Source organism: Betta splendens, chromosome 12 (assembly GCF_900634795.4).
Source record: "Betta splendens chromosome 12, fBetSpl5.4, whole genome shotgun sequence".
Lineage (NCBI taxonomy): Eukaryota > Metazoa > Chordata > Actinopteri > Anabantiformes > Osphronemidae > Betta > Betta splendens.
In genome coordinates this window covers 12,392,105-12,410,618 of record NC_040892.2, presented here as the reverse complement: position 1 = coordinate 12,410,618, position 18,514 = coordinate 12,392,105, and the positions used below count along the sequence as shown (strand labels likewise).

Genomic DNA, 18,514 nt, shown 5'->3' with positions numbered 1-18,514 from the left:
GCAACAGCAATAGAGAGTGACCTCTACTGGGCAACGTGGGCTACTGCTCGGGAACAGCCACACGTCGTCCAATCACGGCCAGTAAACGGGGGTCACGTGACACGACAGCTGCGCAACGAAGGACTGGATTGCAACAACTGATATGGAGGCGTCATGTTCACACTAGAGAGATACTGGACGGAGGAGAAAGAGAGGGTGCTCATAGCGTTTTTCTCCAGTAAGTCGGAACAGACAAAAGCAACCGTCACTCCAACATCCGGGTGATTTAAAAGGTGGTTTCATACATACGCTGTTGAAAGGTGCAACATTTGCCGGCAATCGTTGCTCGCTGATTGCGACACAGGCAGCAATGGCGACTAGCAACCAGAGCTGGTTAGCTGCTGTTCTGCTACAAAAGCGCCAACTACTGTACTTTGCTTCTGTTTCATTCACCAACCACATTTATAGGCTTTTATTTCGTGTAAGTTGGAATTGAGCTAAATGTATTTATAGTTTCTTAACTTGTGTTTCACTTGGGATTATTGTTATTTTACGGAAGCAATAACTAACGATGACTGTTAATTAATTTAGCTCATGTCAGTCAAAAGCTACTCGATACAAGTTATCAGGTTTGACTGAGTCCTCACATCGACTCACTCTGACATCGGCCGGACTCTGAGGGGTTCGGATTCACACATGTGTCGAGGATTCCAGTACACGAGTGAAAGAAAATATTGGTCGAGTTTCTTAATACAGTCTGGTTTATAATTTCCGCAGAGCACAGCTGTCTGTGGAACCACAAGTCAGAGAGTTACAAGAACCGACAGCTGCGATGGAGAACCCTGGACCACCTGAGGATCCTGCTGTCAGCTCACCCCCCACCGGTTCCGTTCAGCGGTAAGAATACAGGCAGGAATCCAAGGGTGCATTTACTATGGAAGGCAAACAGTCAGCTCTGTTATGTTTTTTTTTCCAGTGGAAGACATTAAGAACAAGTTCAAGAACCTTCGTACCACGTTCCACCGCCAGTACAAAATGGTGAAGGCGAGCAAGGGGCTCGGGTCAGAAGACGCCTTCGTGCCACAGTGGAAGTACTATCAGCAGATGATGTTTCTGCAGGGCAGCTCGGACCAAGGCGTCTGGGTCGATGACCTACCGCCGTCACCACCTGACGTCCCAGAGGCAGCGCCGCAGCCCGTTTCCTCCTGCTTTCCTCCCAGCGTGTCCGCCTCCGCTGCACCCAGTTGTGTCCTGTCCGGCATGATGATTAAATGTGTCTGGACCGAAGAAAGGGAGCGAGTGGTCATCGCTTTCTTCTCCGGTAAACACTTCACTAAATACTCAACTGGTCCTTGCAGAGGGACTGGCGTGAGGAAAAAGCCAGAGATCCATTGGATTCGTATTGTGACAGTGTTTCATAGTGTGTGAGAGTTGTGTGTGTTTTGTGGGCAACAGAGCACAGCTGTCTGTGGAACAAGAAATCTGAAAACCACAACAACCGTCAGCTCAGACTGAGGCTGCTGGAGGCTCTGAGGAACCAGCTGTCCGATCACGCCGTGTCCTTCTCAGGTAAATGTCCTGGCCATGCTTCATTGAATGGAGTCTTCTTAAATGCAGACCTGACCCCTAGTTTATATATTTTTGACTTTTTTATGGCACTGAGGTGTACTATAGATTTAAAGGTTACTGCAATTATAAAGGCTTACTCGATGTGGGAGCTGTTGGGTTTAGTGGTGTACCCAGCAGGAATTTAAACGTTGAATAATAGTTGGATGAATGTCATAATTATGGTTGAATGACCATTGGATTATGTGTTGATTTTGAAAGGTGAATCAACAATAACTCACATTATTTCAACCATATTTTAACATTGAAGGTTGGTTGTGTACCTGCTGGGTGAGGTTAAGACCTTACCTTGTAAAGTGCTTGTAACCTTGTTGTAAATTGGATAGGATAGGACTTTATTAATCCCACTATAGAAATAAAATAAAATTAAATAAATTGTAGGGTAGACTGTAAGCTATTATTTGCATGTTACACAATAACAATATAGGTTCAGTTAGAAAGAGAAATCCATTTATTTTTGGTGTTGGTGGTACAGTTTTACATCATTCTTTATTTGTAAAATACTCACAGTTTTGTTTTCTGGTTTGTAGTTGAAGACATAAAATGCAAGTTCAAGAACCTGCGGACAGTTTTTAATCGCGAATACAAGGCGGTCCAGACCAGCAGGGCCTCTGATAAACCCTACGTGTCCAAATGGAAGCACTACCAGCAGCTGCTCTTCCTCTTAGACTCCTGCGAAGAAGGCGGCAGCGCAGAGGAGCTTCAGGCACTAACGCCACAGGAAGACGGGGATCTAGAGGATCTGAGCAGCACCGCCTGCAGCTCCACCCAAGCCGAAAGCATGAGGACCAGTCGAAGGCCTGCTCGCCACAGCTCTGCACAGAGTGATGACCCGCCCAGCGGAGGCCCTGCATCCCAGATCTGCTCCGCTGTGTCTCCAAATGTCAAAGCACACGACCAGCCAGCTCCTTCTGCATCCTCACCTTCATCTACTAAATCGCCAGACGGCTGCGCAGACGCAGTTCAGGCAGACGTCGGACTGAGTGCGGACTCTCGCTGCCGCTGGAGCGACGCCAAAGTTCAACAGCTCATATTGTTTTACTCCAGTAGGTATCTGATTGTCCAGGTCCAACTGATCGTTTTTGTAGAACTGTATATGTGAGTATGCGTCAATCTTTTGTTTTTGGATCTTTTCCAGATCACAGTTGTCTGTGGAGCCATAAGTCCGAGAGCTACAGGAACCGCCTGCTGAGACAGAGCCTTTTAGAGACACTGAGCAGCCTCCTGTCTGACTGTGAGCCAGTCCCGTTTACAGGTAACAATGGTGTTAATGTTATTGTGTTTTATGAGGACACCATTACACAGGCAAATAATAAAAGCTAGCCAATGTCCCAATCACTGGTTTAATCAGTGGTCTAAACAAAATAATACATGTCCTCATTTGTCTGTTTGTCTCCCTTTGGTCATCTTAGTGGAAGACATAAAGACAAAGTTCAGGAATTTGCGAACCACATTTCAACGTGAGCACAAAGCCATCAGCTCAAACAGAACCTGCGGCTCGGAGGACTTTTACCTCCCCAAGTGGAAGCACTACGGTCAGCTGATGTTCCTCTGCGAGTCCTGCGACGAGGACAAGCAACCCGAAGGCGACCGCTTCCAGGAACCGCAAAAGCCGGGCCTCCTCCTGCGCAGCCAGGCGCCTCCTGAGCCGCTACAACGCTTCACCACCACTCAGTCTGCAGCCACACTCAAAGCCCCACCCTCGCCTACTCCCCCAGACTCCCAGCACTCGTCTCCCTGTTCCTCCCCGTCTCCCTCCACGTCCTCCTCTCGTACCGACAGCAGGATCTCCACACGCAAGCGGTCCAGCCATCAAGCGCCGCACACCAACAGCGACATGCTGGATTTTATGAGGACATTCTGCCAAAGCCAAACGGCGTCACCACATGCTGGGTTCCTGAAGTATGTGGAGGAGTGTCTGAACGAGACGCCGCCTGACAAAGTGAAGAAGCTGAAGAAGATGATCATCGAGACGATTCACAGCGTGTCAGAGGACGCTTCCTGAGGAAGTGGAAGAGTCACATATTTGTCACTGTCAACAAAAAGTACATTTATCAACGTGTATGCGCTATACATGAAGCCAAGATATGTGTGTAGAAGACATTTAACACATTACACAAATAACTAAATGCTGTGGGTCCTGACTTTGGTTTTAGGTGGAAGAGCTTCAGTCTTTATTAGCTCATTGGGCTCATTAAAGCTAGGGCACAGGGACATTATGTTTGATTAACCTTCAGGTCAGAGAAAAACCAAAGCCACTGGTGTGGATGATGATAGAGAGACTGTCATCCTTCCATGTCTGCGTCATGGGTTAAATGGAAATGAATTGGAAGTGGTGGGCTCATTAAATTTGTAAATCATTGTTGTCAAAACATTTTTGTCACAAAAACAAGATCTTCATTAATCCAGAGGAGCCATGAAAAAAAAACGTGTTTGTCAAATAATGCACCTTTCTATTAATTTAAATTTCTGCACTTCTGAGAGAAGAATTTAGAAGAGTGCAAATGGTGCAGCATAAGTACATGATCATGGATCAGCGTGATTATTGTTATATTATTGAGCTATTTATGCTTGTGTTAACAAAACATAAGTGCTTCTAAATGTTGTATTATTAGTCTGACCCGTTAATGGTATTTTTACCAGTTTTTAAGGTCAGTATCCACCATAAGAATAAATCTATGCACACAGAGTTTATATATATTAATTAATAGTTACATTCAAGCTTACATGTTTAGGTTTAATCTGAATGAGTTTTTTTAAGTGTTTTTGAGGTGGAATATTTATAAAAAAAACATTCATTCATAATCATGTGTGCACGTTTGTTGAACTTGAGTTTGGGTCTTAACTGTCATCAAGCTGCGGCTGAATGGGTCAGGTGTTTCCACTTGTTGAAACTAAAATATTATCGTCTGGGTAAGTTTCCTGCTCCTTGTGATTCCTGCTCCCTCCTCTAGGTGGCGATCTCTGGTCACAGGCTCGGCTCAGCTCCAGTCACCTGCTCGTCCTGGACCTTTTCATAGTGTAAGACCATAATCTGAAATGTGAAATACATCATGTGTGGTCTGTATAAGGACTATTTGAGTGTGATCCACAGAGTTTTACATTAAAAAAAACACCACGGTGCATTGGCCTTGTGTTTGAGGAAATGCCTGTGTCACCTGAACTCCTTTCATACAGAAACCTCTGTTTAAAAAAACATGACCCCTGTTAGCTGATACACCTGACAGACCTTCCCTTAACCACATTCCTCAGGATCAACAGGCCCAGTGCCGGATGAACAACAGCGTCTTCATGGGAATTTTACTTGAAGCAGAGTTGAAGGGACGGCACATCTGCGTCATGAGGTGAGCATGTAGCGTGGATGCTGTAGTGTCTGAGCCCACACTGCCTCATATTACAGCTGAGGTTCAGTTTGAGTCTGATCATTAATAAACGCTGCCATGTATGATCATACCATATGACTGCCCTGCTTTCATCATCCACAGCATCTATGCTTCACCCACTCACAGCCTCCCTGGCTCCAGCACTCACTTTTAGACTGTCTGACGCCGACGTGTGCGATCATTATCAAACGTAACATCTGGAAATTGGCAGCAAGCTGGTTTTGACCTAAATAACACAATCTGTTCCAAGCTGGTCACACGAGGTTACCTGGTCACATCTGGGAGCCACAGATCCACATAAATGCTAGCATGTCAGCTCTCCCCGATGGCTCCACAGACACCGTCAGACCTGATCACATTCAGACAGACCACCTACAGTGGATGAGGTAAGGTGATAGTGGAAATGTTGGTAAATCTCTAATAGACTATTCAATATCTGATATGACTATTCAGTATATATATTTTTTTTCTTGCATGTTGATCAAGGATTCACGGCACATTATTAAAAGTGTATTACAAATGAGCTTTAAATGAACTCATTACAGAGCACCACAAACCTTTTAGTTTAATTTGTATTTAATTAACCGATGTTTTACAAGGAAGCTCTTCTTCCTTATTTGTTTCCTTTGTTCCTACCTTTCCTTCCTGCCCCTTTGTCCTTTCCTTGTCCAGTCCTCTCTCACCCCGTCACCCCCTCTCTCTGTCTCACTCTCCCTCACTCCACCTCTCCCTCTGTCTGTCTGTCTCTATTCTCCTCGGTCAGTGAGTCGCAGTAAATCCTATTGTGATGCTAAACTGATTTTGGGAAGGCAGAGAGGGAGAGAGGAGTGCGGGTTCGTGCCGGAGCAGACCTGACCTTCGCTCATCTTGGACTTTTATCACTTTCCCCTCTCACTAAACTTCGCGGAGCTCCTCTGCGCCGCGGCGGCCGGCGCGGGCGCGTCTCCGCGGGAGGATCGGCCGCTCTCTGCGCTTCAGGAATGCACTCAGCGGCGGACGCGGCTCGTTGTTCGGACGCCCCCCCCCCTCCGTCCCTTTCCCTAACGCGGAGTTCCTAAATGACCGGAGGACATGAGCTCGTGAAGGAAAGCGGTCTCTTCGGTGCGCTCACCCCCCGCGCGTCCGCCGCGTCGCAGCCGGGCTGAGGCCGCAGGAGCCCGGGGCGAGCGCGTCCTGGCCGGCCATGGAGAGCGGCGCCGGCGCACAGAGTAATGGAGGCGGCTGGGTGCTGGTGGAGGCCCGGCTGCGGGGTGGAGCGCCGTGGGGCTTCACGCTGCAAGGGGGCCTGGAGCACGGGGAGCCGCTCATCATCTCCAAGGTATGAAACAGAAAGCTGCGCCGTGTCAACGGGTTGGACCGCGTTCCCCAGCACGCACATGACAGCCACAGGAACACGGACACGTACTGTACCCATTGTATGTCACGCGTGGCCATTTATTGAGAATAGTGGTTGTATAGAGTATGGATATTACTTAACAAAGTACCGGAAGTTTTCATGAGATGTGTTTGAGTGACAGGTTTGGAAAACTCTTAAATCCTGATCAGGTTTAATGATTATGAACGACAATGAGCCGGACACTAAGCAGAATCAGTTCACGCGTTAAACCAGGCACAAGGACACACCTGATGGTGACCGAGTGATGCTCTCTCCCACTCTCCCACTACTCTGGCATCTGTAGCCGGTCTCCATTAGCCTGATCGCTCAGCATCTGCTCCCAGTGCGCTCCGTGTTCCAGCATGTTTCACACTGTGACATCAGCGCCAGCACAGGAGCAGATCACTGATCTAACTAACCACAACCAGCCTGTGGCACCGGACCTCATCGCACTCATTCACTTGTTCAGTCCGAATAGAGCTGAGCCGTTGGATGAGTTGATGCTTATTCAGCATTGACTAAGTCATTATTATTGTTAATAGTGTTGTTGAGTTGGGAGTTTTGTGATCACTATAGCAGACACGGAGTCAGTGAAAGCTGCTGGTTGGTTCAGTGAGCGTTAAAACGTTACAGCCGCTGGGATCTTATCGATTTCTGATATCACGTTAGCTGTAATAAGGAAAATGACCAGCGCTGAATCCCCCTCTGTCCTTCGAGCCACTGTGGCCTCCTTTTTATCAAAATGCAAATCAGCAGACTGTGTGTGTGTGTGTGTGTGTGTGTGTGTGTGTGTGTGTGTGTGTGTGTGTGTGTGTGTGTGTGTCTGTGTGTGTGTGTGTGTGTGTGTGTGTGAAGGTTATTCTGGGACAGAGGCCAAACGGCTGTAAAATAGTACAAGAATGTGAATTATGTGTTTTCCTGGGTGCCTTTGAACACACTCATTGTTTTATTTCGTCCTATACTCATACTTGGTGTTTATACAGTTCTCCGTGGTTGATCCAACAGCTGCCATGTGCGACTGTCAGTCACTTTAACACGATTGATTACAACACCAAGCTAATGTCTTTCTTTATTTTCCTGATTCACTCGCTGCGGCTGCTCTCCATCATCTTTAAATACATATTAGTATAAAACGCTATGTGTTTTCCCCCTCAGCCTGTTTATCAGCCAGTGCAGCTCCCGCCTCCTCTGGGGTCACAGTAAAGCTTTCTGTTAATCCAGGCAGTTTACTTCAGGTTAAACAGTTTGAGTTAGTTCTAATCAGCGGGCCCATACGCAGCAACACGTTCTGTAGCAGGGTGTGCACACATTCAAAGCGCTGGAGCCTTCCTGGAACTGAGGTGAACCTGACACTGGCCAGCGTTAGCGCTAGCATTGTCGCTCCCTGAAGACTGCGTTTTGCCATGAGACACATCAGACCTGTCAGCAGATCATTACAGCCAACAGTTGTAAAGATACATAACAACAGCATCAATCATCTCTCTAAAGCTGCAGCAACTATGTTTGTGCATGACATTAAAGGCTTGAGACTGTCCCAGGGGTCAGATGGGAGTTTAAGGACAAGCCATTAATTACAATGGCTGAGTGATGCGTTAACATATTTACTGTAAACACGCCAGCACTTGAATGCAACACCCCAAAGCTCCACAAACACATTAAACGCATCCACAGGCGTCAAGTGATTAGTGTGCACGCGTCCAGGAACCTGTAAATAAAGGCAAGCGACTTTATAAACAGCTAAACATTTACTCTAGAAGCAAATATAAATAAACTTGATGCTTCAAAGATTGATTTGAATGTATAAACGCAGGTACATGGAACCATTGTGTAATACGCTGCTCACGTGTGGATCATGGAACACTATGTGACAGATGGACAGATCTATCTGCATCTATATGTTTAATAAACAATATAATATCAGTAGAACAGAACACAGAGCTATGCTTGAACGGGACCAAACAGTTTATTTTCATACGTCACAGTACGATGCCCGAGTCTAATATCCCTTCTTAAAGTCCACACAGGACGATGCTGTGAAGCCTGTGTGACCCCCCGTGCTTCATTGTGCTGTAGCGACTGAACACGGTGTGTTGTTTTAGTCATGGTATGAACAGACCCAGCTACTTTGTTTGGATATCTCCATCTGCAGCGTAATGAATTTCATCTGGAATAGCACTGACACACACACACACACACACACACACACACACACACACACACACACACACACACACACACACACACACACACACACACACACACACACACACACACACACACACACCGTTGCTGCCCTTATTTGGGCATATTATTTAATAAAAGGCAAACGGTGGAGACACGTGAGGAATAGTTTGGTTCTTCTTTAATCAGCGTTTCTGCTCTTCGGGGCTTCTTACTCATTCTCATGCCTCCGCGTGGGCATATTGTGTTCTCCTCCTCAGGGCCGCCCTGCACAGGTGATTCTAGTCAGCGTCTGCAGTCCGTGGGTGTGAGCTCTCCTTGTTTGACCAGAGTTCCCAGCTCGGAGCCAAAGCACATCCTGCGTTAGCTGAGGAGTAACACATGTTGCTCTTTAATTCAGACACACCCTGCATTGAATTCTTTGCTGTTGTCTTAACATTCGCAGAGTCCCACGTGGGTGGGAGGGGTTTGATAATTCACAACAGCTACATACGGGAAAATAAAGGCTTGTCATTGTATTCCACCAGCCACAGTGAATCTGACTTCACTCATCAGTTGCACAGACAAAGACAACGCTGGTGGTGAATGCTGTTTCAAAACCCCCCTAGAACAATGACTCTACATAAACACGGAGGCTGAAGCCTGGGGGTCGTCTCCTGGGTCAAACTGTGAGGTCCTCAGTGCAGAGACAGATGCTTTCAGATGCTGCTGCATGTAGACGTATTCCAGACATTCATCTCTCTGAATGTCCTGTTTGCGCCCACAGATCTGTTTGTACAACAGTCCCCCAATTTTCCAGAATCTAGATATGTTAATGCTTGATTGGCTAATCACACACAGAACCACACAGAGACAACATGACCTTAAAGTGAACAAGCGGTGATAGAAAGAGTGTGATATCACTGCACCGACTGCTCGTCCAATGAGCTGTTCACTGTGTGTGTGTGAGTGTCTTAGTGGGAGTTTTAGCTGAGTCATCACTGCATCGACAGGTCGGACTGATGAGTGACCTACAGGACATTTGTTCTACTGCACTAATATTTTTGTTGCTTACTCATTGTCTCTTGGAAAAAAACTACTACTAATAATATTAGTGCAAACATGTTGCTGTTGTTTTGTTAGCAGGGCTCAAAGGTCACATGTATTCTTACGTTGCTTCATGGTCTGCAAGTGACCACACAACAGGTTCAGTTCCAGGAAACAAGGCCTTTGAGAAGATAGAGATTAAGAGAAGTGTAAGGTTTCCTGTGGAAGTGGCTACTATTAATATTAAATGTCCAAATCCCATAAATAGAAGGATGGACTGCTAGCGTGGGTCAAACCACCACCCAAGCCAGAACCTTTGCTCCTGCCCAGTTGATTCTACTGGTGAATAGAAGCAGTACTATTTATCTGTGCGCTGTAAAACAATCAAGCAACTCGCTGGACTTCCTACAGGTTTACGACACGTTTGAAAAACCACCTTCAACGTGTGCTGAGACTAGAGGGAGAGACGGGACGCGTCACCGTCAGCCACTGCTGTTAGTGTGACTCAGCAGGTTTCATCCAGTGTCAGAACAGGGAGTTTATAGATTACACGACATTGTGTTTCTGCATATTTACGGTGTAAACCATCCCTTTGCCTGTTAAACGTGTCTGCAGGTGGAGGAGGGCGGAAAGGCCGAGTGCGTGGAGCAGCCGCTGCTGGTGGGGGACGAGATCATCGTCATCAATGAGGTGGAGCTGACCGGGTACCGGCAGGAAGCCATTGCCTTGATCAAAGGCTCCTACAAGACTTTGCAGCTCATTGTCCGCAGGTACGATCGCTTCCTTTGTGTCAGCCCTGAGCCTGTTAGTGGGGCAGAAACCAGTGTGGCAGCAGGAGGAAGCAGTCTGATTATCATGAGGTCAACGGCGTCATAATATTCTGTTTGAGGCCTCATCCTTATTCACACTCGCATATTTCTAATGTGAACCCAGCTCCCTCCTGTCACGCATGCATGCTGGCTGTACTCAGTGTAATCTGTAACTGGTCAACTACATCCTGGTTCATAGTCCAAACGCCAAATGATTGTCCGGAGCTAAGAAACACACGGACGAGGAAGCCCATTGTCCAACTATAATCCACTGTAGTGCAAATCCACCTGAAACGTCAGAACTAGCTATGATGATGATGATGATGATGAAAGGACTCTGAATTGAGGGGCAGTGGATCGTTTGAAGGCTGGTGCTGGTGCTGGGTTTGATGCTCCATGAGGATGATTCCTGTCACCACAGTCAACAGAGTGACCGTTCAGTGGATGCAGCGTGACCCTGAGTGGAGGCAGAGCTCCAGTGGCTCCCACAGGGAGTGTCCCGTCACCCAGCATCTCTTGTGGTGTTGAGTTTGATGCTTTGCCAGGTGCGAAGCCAGGTATGTGTTCGGGGCGTGACTGTTATTTACTGGAAGACAAGCGAGCGCCGCCACACAATGCAGGACTTTAGACTTTAGACGCCAACGCGCAGCAGAGCCGGCGCTGCAGCGGAACCCAGGTCCACGCGGGCGGGAGCAGCGGCGCGTTGTCCGAGCCACTTCCTGTGGGGATCCGATGGGGAACCGCGACGGGGGCCCCGTTCACAGGTGTGTGTTAGTAGGAGGTGTGAATGTGTGTGCAGGTGAGAGCAATGCTGTGCTGGACACGCTCGCGTCTACTGGAGCCTGAGTCCTTCCACTGACGCTTGACTTGGTCTGAATGAACAGGTGCCAGTTGTTCACGTGATACTTGTGTCGTCTGGTTCATGGCTGTTGCACAGAAGCAAAGGCTGTGAAGTATTTACTGCTTCTTTGAAGAAGCCAAGGCTTTTAGTTTATCACAGTCTGGCTTGGTGGTAACTACATTACCCATGAGCCTCAGTGCAGCCAGTACAGTGACTCAGACCTGGAGCAAGTTTCACTGCATTCATCAAGAACTAACTACGATCTGTTGCTTTGTGCTGTCTGTTAGCAGCTAGTTTAGTTTCTCCGTCTGATCCTGGATCAGCTCCGTCTGAGGTGGTGTTTGTGTTACTTTGACACGTGTTTGACACTGGTTGTCTCGTGCTGTGTGCATGCGCTGCTCTCCATCCTTTGTGTCAGACCGACAAAGGGTGTGACGTCGCCGCCGCGCTCATCGCACCTGTCCGTCCATCGGCGGCGCCTGCTCTCTCCTCACCTGCCTCGGCCTCTGATTGGCTCGTTCCGAGGAGCTCTGGGAGCCGCCGGCGACAGAGACACAGGCAGGGTAAGGGTGAGACAGGCATCCATTAATGCTGTCACAGCCGGCTGGAAGCGAAGCAGAGGCTTTGCTGAGGAGCTTCCCAGTGGTGCAGTGAGTTCATTTTCCTATATTCATTGAGAACAAACTAAGTCAAAGACATGTGTGACGTTAGAAAGCAGATGTTATGACGCTGTGTGGATTTCATTTGATCTTTAAGGAGTTATAGTCCCGTAATGTGTGGGGTCTAGTGGTGTTCAGGTCAACACTAATATCAATAAGCAGTAATCAGAGCTAAATGTTGTGTGAATGGACTCGGCTTTGAGTCGGCCGTGAACCGGCTGTTCTTGGTCCTGTCTGTTTCACACAGCTGGGCTCGGCTGAATGAAAGCCTCCAAACGCCTGCAGGGCCTTTAAAGTGAAAAGGCACCGGCCAATAAGCAGGAACCTCGACACTAGTTACAAAGTGCTTCTGTTTCATACCTGATGAATGGGAAAGAAGCTTCACCTGCAGAACTCGGCCCAGTGCAGGGGAGAGGCCCCGTCCCGATTTGTTGTTCTTCACATTTAAATGATTCAAATGATCAAGCAGCTTGTAGTTGGCTGTGTGTGTGTGTGTGTGTGTGTGTGTGTGTGTGTGTGTGTGTGTGTGTGTGTGTGTGTGTGTGTGTGTGTGTGTGTGTGTGTGTGTGTGTGTGTGTGTGTGTGTGTGTCATTACCTGTATTACTTGCTTGTATCGTGCAGCTGGTTCCCAGTGTTTTGTCCTCAGGAAACTCAGCTCTTCGCGGGTGTCGTGTTACATGATTAGGTTTTCCCTCAGAAAAACTACAGAATTACTCGGGAACCACATATTGTCATGGACCCAAAAATATACGGTTCTGCTTTAGTATAACTGGCCTGTTGATGGGAGGTTAAAGGTCCAATGTTGCTCTTTATCACGATGCATAACTACTGAAAGATTTGACTGTTTTAATTGTTTCTGCAACTCATTAAAAGTCAATAAGTTACCAATGGGGTCCTTCATACACTGTGACCAGAGCTCAACTAAACCACATGAACAATCTGCAGTGGTTTAAATTAACTTCTCGTCAGCCTCCATCCGCTCAGTTGGAGTCAGTGCAGTTGGACATGGAACACACACACATGCAGTAATACAATCACGTCAATCAAATCTGAAGGCGCGGAATGTGTTCAGATTGTAATTAGACCAAGAACAACAAGCTTTTAAACGGCCTGTGAGTCATCTCACCCAACAGTCCAACAGAGTGGAGGCTTCATGGGTCCTTGTTTACAGTGTGAGGAGGTTTCACTGTGCTAGTGAAGGAGCAGAGGGAGACTCTGTTTGCTCTGTACCATCTGCCATGAGGACACGCTGCATCATCAGGCATTCTGTCTGGCAGGTTCAGTGACCGGGTCCTTCTGTAGCTCTCAGTATTTAAACACATGTGGATGAAAAGCTGGAACAAACTCAGATCAGGAGCATGTGTGTTTTCTTACTGTGGGAAAGATGTGGCTACGACTTAACTACAAAGATCAATCACTGCCCAAGTTTTATTTCTGCTGGTTTGTGTCACACATTTATATTCTGTGTATTATTAGTGATTGATGAGCATTGGATCTGTTCTCAGCAGCTTCTCCAGCTGAGACTCAGCTGCATGATTTACTTACATCTTCTCTGATCCCTGAGGCTGCTGCTTATGTAACATGCATGCATTACATTAAGGAAGCAGTTCTTTTAAGACACATTATTTTCCATCTACCATTTTCCATCTAACAATCTAGTGTCTCTCGCATGTTTTGCATTTAAGTAAGTAGAAGCACGTTTGACTGTTTAGGAGCTTACGGACAGTGGGTTTAGCAACATTTATTATATTTGTGTCCACTTTTATTTATTCATTGCTTTTATCCAAAGGGGCCTAGAGGAGCACACCAGGGTCCACATGGAGTTAACCACCCTGGCTAAGCTTCCACCACAGGAATCAAACTACCAACCCTTGGATTAGTGATGATTTGATTGTATAGGTTTCAGGGCATCAAAGCTGAGCAGGAGATGAGTAGTAGAGTGTGTGTCAGTAAATGTCACTGATGTGCTAACAGCAGCAAGGTGGTGACCTTTGTGTTGGGTTTTAGTACAACTATTGGACCTCCATCTACTACCAACCTGCCAGAATGATCAGGAGTTTATGCATTTTTATCCTTAGGCTGGTAAAGTGACGAATGAGCTTCTCGCGAGCTTAAATCACAGGTTGTGTAGTTCTCTGTAGGTGTCCCCGCGTTCCCTCCCTCTCTGCCCTTTCATTCATCTCCAGTGACTCTCTGTCTTTGTGCTCTTTTGTTGTTGGTTGACGTAATTGAGCTGAATGAATGTTTGAGTTTCTCTGCCCAAAAACGTAGAGGAAGAAGTCATTACAGGGACAGAGCACCACATCACTGTTACCCGGCAACTGGTGTGTGTGTGTGTGTGTGTGTGTGTGTGTGTGTGTGTGTGTGTGTGTGTGTGTGTGTGTGTGTGTGTGTGTGTGTGTGTGTGTGTGTGTGTGTGTGTGTGTCGGACCCAGATCTATTTACACAATGACAAAACAATGCTCAGTGCCAAGATTCAGAAAATTCATTAGTAGTAGTATCAATAGTTGGGGGTAAGTTCGAGGGGTTACAGTGCTATAAAAAACTACTGGACCTCAGACAGGTTCTGTTTTTTTCTGGCTGGCATTAACAACAGCAAAATGCAAATATAAGATGATAAATGTATACCACCGACCCGCATTGATCAGGGTGGGAAAGCTCTGTTTAGCTTATGAGGCTCTGAGGCTCCACAGACGCTCCATGAGCTGCTGCTTCCACAAATGGAAGAGATCTGGAACTGAAGTGAACCTTCCCAGAAATTGCCAATGCTCTAAATTTAGTCATAGCCTAGTCCTGTTTAGACGACACATCCAGTCAGTCCAAGACCAACAACCACAGAACTGATGCTCTGTGGACTGAACTCTGTCGAAGACTGGATCAAACTAGTCAAAACGCCTTCCCAAGCACCAGCATGAGCTGGCATCCCAGTAGGAGCGCCTACTGGGACTGGACTGACAATATAAAATATTGTATCATTAAGATACATAAAACAATGAATGATCTGGAAAATGGAAAAACCTGGAATGGACCTGTGACTGTATCACTGAACCACAGCGGGGTGTCCCCCATCAAACCTCCATGTTTGAAGAACCACGTCCATCTGTGTCACACCAAAGCAGCTGCTCCACAGGCTACGTGATAAAGAAAACCTTCAATGAGAACGTCTAAATCAACGTTTCTGCTAATGTGTAATTCGATCCCGGGAGGAGAACAACATGTGCACATTTGTGTTTGATTAGAAGCCGAGTGGAATGTGTGACAACACAGTCCGTCCTGTTCTGATGACTTCAGACTTCATTCCTCCGACCTGCTCGACAGGTTCCACTTAAATGGGCCATTATGTGTGCACCTGTGTGTGTGTGTGTGTGTGTGTGTGTGTGTGTGTGTGTGTGTGTGTGTGTGTGTGTGTGTGTGTGTGTGTGTGTGTGTGTGTGTGTGTGTGTGTGTAGCGAGGTGTGTTCTGAAGCGGTGTCATTGTGTTTTGTTTGGTCATTGTTCACTTTAATGGTTAATGGGTGGAGGATCACGGTCCTTCATCGGTAGTTATAGTTATAGTTATATAAAGAGTTCATGTGAATATGTGGGTGTTTGCATTGACTGGTTTACTATGATGCCTTCAGGACTCTTAACTAGCAGGTCAATGAATCTTTAGCATTAATCTTAATTGCACTAGCTGCCAAAATACAAAGTTTATGTTTAGTGGTTAACTCTATTTCCATGGGTCCTAATTTGTTTTAATGCAATCATATGAATGTATAAATATGAACGTTAGTTTAATAGAAATGTCTGTTAAATTAACATCAAAGCAAAGAAAAGCTTGTAAATTGATATAATCATTTTATGGTATGTAGTTATGTGAAACATGAGGGTGTGTTAGGTTTAATGGCAGTAATTTAATAGATATAATTTCAAATGACTCACATTATTCTGTCGACAACACAATAGCATTAGACTTTCTTTTTTTTCCTCCAGGGAGTTCGATCCAGGATACGCTGAGGGACTGGACACGTCGCCGTTTTCCTTCCCAACTCTTCCAGCATCTAGTTCTTCCTCCACCTCACCCCCGTCGCCGCGGCAACCACATACGCCGTCACCGTCCACCCGCAGCAGGTCCAGTCCGGCGGGAGGCGTGCAGCTACGCATCAAGAACAGGTGGGAGGCCGGATGTGGTGCAGACACAGGCTGATGAGGTCACACACAGTTTTGAATCCTCACCTGAGACCTTTGAACCAACCTCACACATCAGTGTGTTATGGCTTCATGCTGGGTGTGTGAGCCATCGATAATGATGCCCATTATGTCATGTGGATGTGGGTTAGTAGGCCACTGCTCCCACAGCTGGTCAATGCATGTGCCAGACGTTTGTTGTCATGGTTACACTCTAAAACTTAACCTTTGAAGTTAGAAATGAAAAGTCAGCTGCCTCCTGTTTCCTGCTTGTTTCTGTTCTCTACTGTTAAAGAGCAGCCGCCTCCACCTCTTACCTTATGATGAGCAGTTGTTCAGCATCGCTGTCTGACTCACACCGCTAATGTGCAGCAGCTCCACACAGACAAACAGGCTGGAAGGTCTGATGTCTGCAGTCAGTTTCATCCTAATATGGAGTCTGTGTGTGTAGTGAATCACAGTGTAATGACATGAACGGCCCCAGGAGGGCGCTGGTGTGACAATTAATGTCCTGTGTGTTTGTTATCACCTTTATCGTTAAAGAATCACCTCTTTGCGTAGTCTTAGGATCAGCTGAGCTGTTCCAGTGTGTGAGCGGCTACTTGATGACCTCCATGGTCACAGGTGACGTCTGGGGTTAAATAAAAACCCTTTGATGAGGATGATAAACAGAACCAAGAACTCTGTTGCCACAGAGGAAGCGTTAAGGGGTGGGAGTGAGGGAGTCAGAGCTGCCGTTCGTCAGGGCAGACGAGGCCTTGGAGCCCAGAGACTCAAAGCCTCCTCTGCGCCCTCTTCATGCTTCCTCATCCTTTCTTCTACACACACACACGCACACACACACACACCCACACACACACACACACACACACACACACACACACACGCACACACACACACAGGGCTGTAAAGGTGCGGTTGACTTAATACATATCTGCATTAAAATGGGTCAAAATTGAAAGTGTTTTGGTAGTTTTGCCATGAGGTTGGAGTCCGGTGTGAAACATTCGCTTGGTATCGTCGTCCGTCATGTGCAGCGCGGTATAAACATCGTGTCGTGTTTAAATAAGTGGTTAATAAGGCTTTCACTCAGCAGAACTATGGCTGAGAAACATCTTATGACACGGCCGCGTACTAATCATCAGTTCTCGCCTGTCTTTGGACTCTGCGCCTCCTGACGGTCATAATCTATGAGTCCATTGTTGGTCACAGAACCACATGCCGCATCATGAGGCATCTTTTGCCTTGAGCTCAGTAATCTGCTCTTCCTGCTCTTTTCTGTTAATCTGTCCTCCCTTCCCTCCCACCTCCTCTTCACCGTTCTTCCTCTTCCTCCTCCTCCTCTCTCGCCTTCACTTTCAACACTTAGTGCTTGTTTTATACTTGTTTTCTCACTTTTTTACCTTTGTGTTAAGCAAAGGTAAAAACTCCCTGATTATTTCCTCTTTTGCTTCCATCTCTCCATCATTTTGGCTTCTTCATTCCTAAGCGTTTTCTCCCTACTGACCGTTATCTCCCTCCACCCTCCTCCCTTTTCTGCTACTCATTCCTATCTCTCACCCGTCCTCACTCTTTTCCTCCCTCCCCTCTCTTTCTTCCTAGACATTTGTGTCTGTGCCCATCCAGGCTGAGGAAGGCCGAGGATGTTTACTTCATGCTTTCATCATGCAACAGGATAATGACTCCTAACTGCTTTTTGTGCCTAATGAGCTTGGGGACAGGGACCATTTCACCACAGCTCCATCTGACCTTCCAGCCCCAGACTGGAACTGGACTGAGACAGATCAGAGGGTGAAGGAGCCTTTTGGTGGAGTTTTGATGGCGAACAGGACCAGATGAATGTCCAGTGATAGAGCAGTGTCCTCAGTGGGTTTTCGCAGCAGACGTAGACTGCATCTGGAGACTTTCGCTGGATGCTCAGCGGCGTGTTGGTTGTGAGTGGAGTCAAAGTGGGTGAGGAGAAGAGGCAGCGCGAGCGGAGCTATGGAGCTGCTGGAGGTGTTCTACCGCAGAAAGCTGCGCAGGAAGCAGAAGAAAGCGGAGCTGGGCCGCTCGGACGGGGCGCTGTGCCGGTCGCCGTCTGAAGCCAGCGTCAACAGCCTGGCCACCGGACTCATCTCCAGGGTGCTCAGGTTTACCTCCAGGTAAAGCAGCACACGTGGCCGAGTCAGTGGGACGAGGACGAGGGGAGACGAGGAGCAAATTCATGTATTTATCACTGAAAAGGCTTAGGTTGGTTTTGTCATTTGACCATTTCAGTTTGTTTATCGAATCTTTAATATTGGTTCTGGTTTGTTTCTGGATCATGACATCTGACCATAATATAACATTCGTGATCTGCACTATATGATTTATATATGACATCTGACTCAGGCTCGAGGCGGTGGTTGGTGATTTTCCATTTCTGACCGTGTCATCCAGGTTTAACACAAGGCCGTCTCCCCAGAGTGTGTGTGTGTGTGTGTGT

At 47.0% G+C, this 18,514-nt stretch overlaps 2 protein-coding genes and 1 long non-coding RNA gene across 8 annotated transcripts in view; 2 read left to right on the top strand and 1 right to left on the bottom strand.

Annotated features, from left to right (window-relative positions):
• The first annotated feature begins 92 nt into the window (after positions 1-92).
• On the top strand, positions 93-3,967 carry LOC114867296 (uncharacterized). Its single transcript, XM_029169875.2, has 7 exons — positions 93-217; positions 757-876; positions 956-1,300; positions 1,435-1,548; positions 2,136-2,651; positions 2,744-2,860; positions 3,018-3,967. Exons 1-7 carry the CDS (start codon positions 154-156, stop codon positions 3,608-3,610), a joined length of 1,869 nt encoding a protein of 622 aa, XP_029025708.1. The 5' UTR covers positions 93-153; the 3' UTR covers positions 3,611-3,967.
• Positions 3,968-4,108: 141 nt separating this feature from the next.
• Positions 4,109-6,236, bottom strand: LOC129604953 (uncharacterized). 2 transcript variants are annotated; one of them, XR_008696348.1, is made up of 3 exons: positions 6,100-6,236; positions 5,257-5,360; positions 4,109-4,639 (listed from the first exon to the last, which is right to left on the bottom strand). It is a non-coding gene; the product is annotated as an uncharacterized LOC129604953 (long non-coding RNA). The 2 variants fall into 2 exon arrangements; XR_008696349.1 differs by lacking the exon at positions 6,100-6,236 and adding an exon at positions 5,625-5,758.
• Positions 5,774-18,514, top strand: part of shroom3 (shroom family member 3) — a 27,329-nt gene continuing 14,588 nt past the window's right edge. Inside the window, exons 1-3 of one of the 5 annotated variants that reach the window (XM_055513605.1) lie at positions 5,774-6,306; positions 10,186-10,340; positions 15,853-16,032. In XM_055513605.1, the coding sequence (XP_055369580.1) occupies positions 6,172-6,306; positions 10,186-10,340; positions 15,853-16,032 (470 nt within the window). In that variant the 5' untranslated portion in view covers positions 5,774-6,171. Of the gene's footprint in view, positions 6,307-10,185; positions 10,341-10,986; positions 11,144-11,461; positions 11,871-15,852; positions 16,033-17,838; positions 18,192-18,514 lie in introns of those variants that run through there. The other 4 variants (XM_029170043.3, XM_055513603.1, XM_055513602.1 and 1 more) reach the window with 4 other exon arrangements.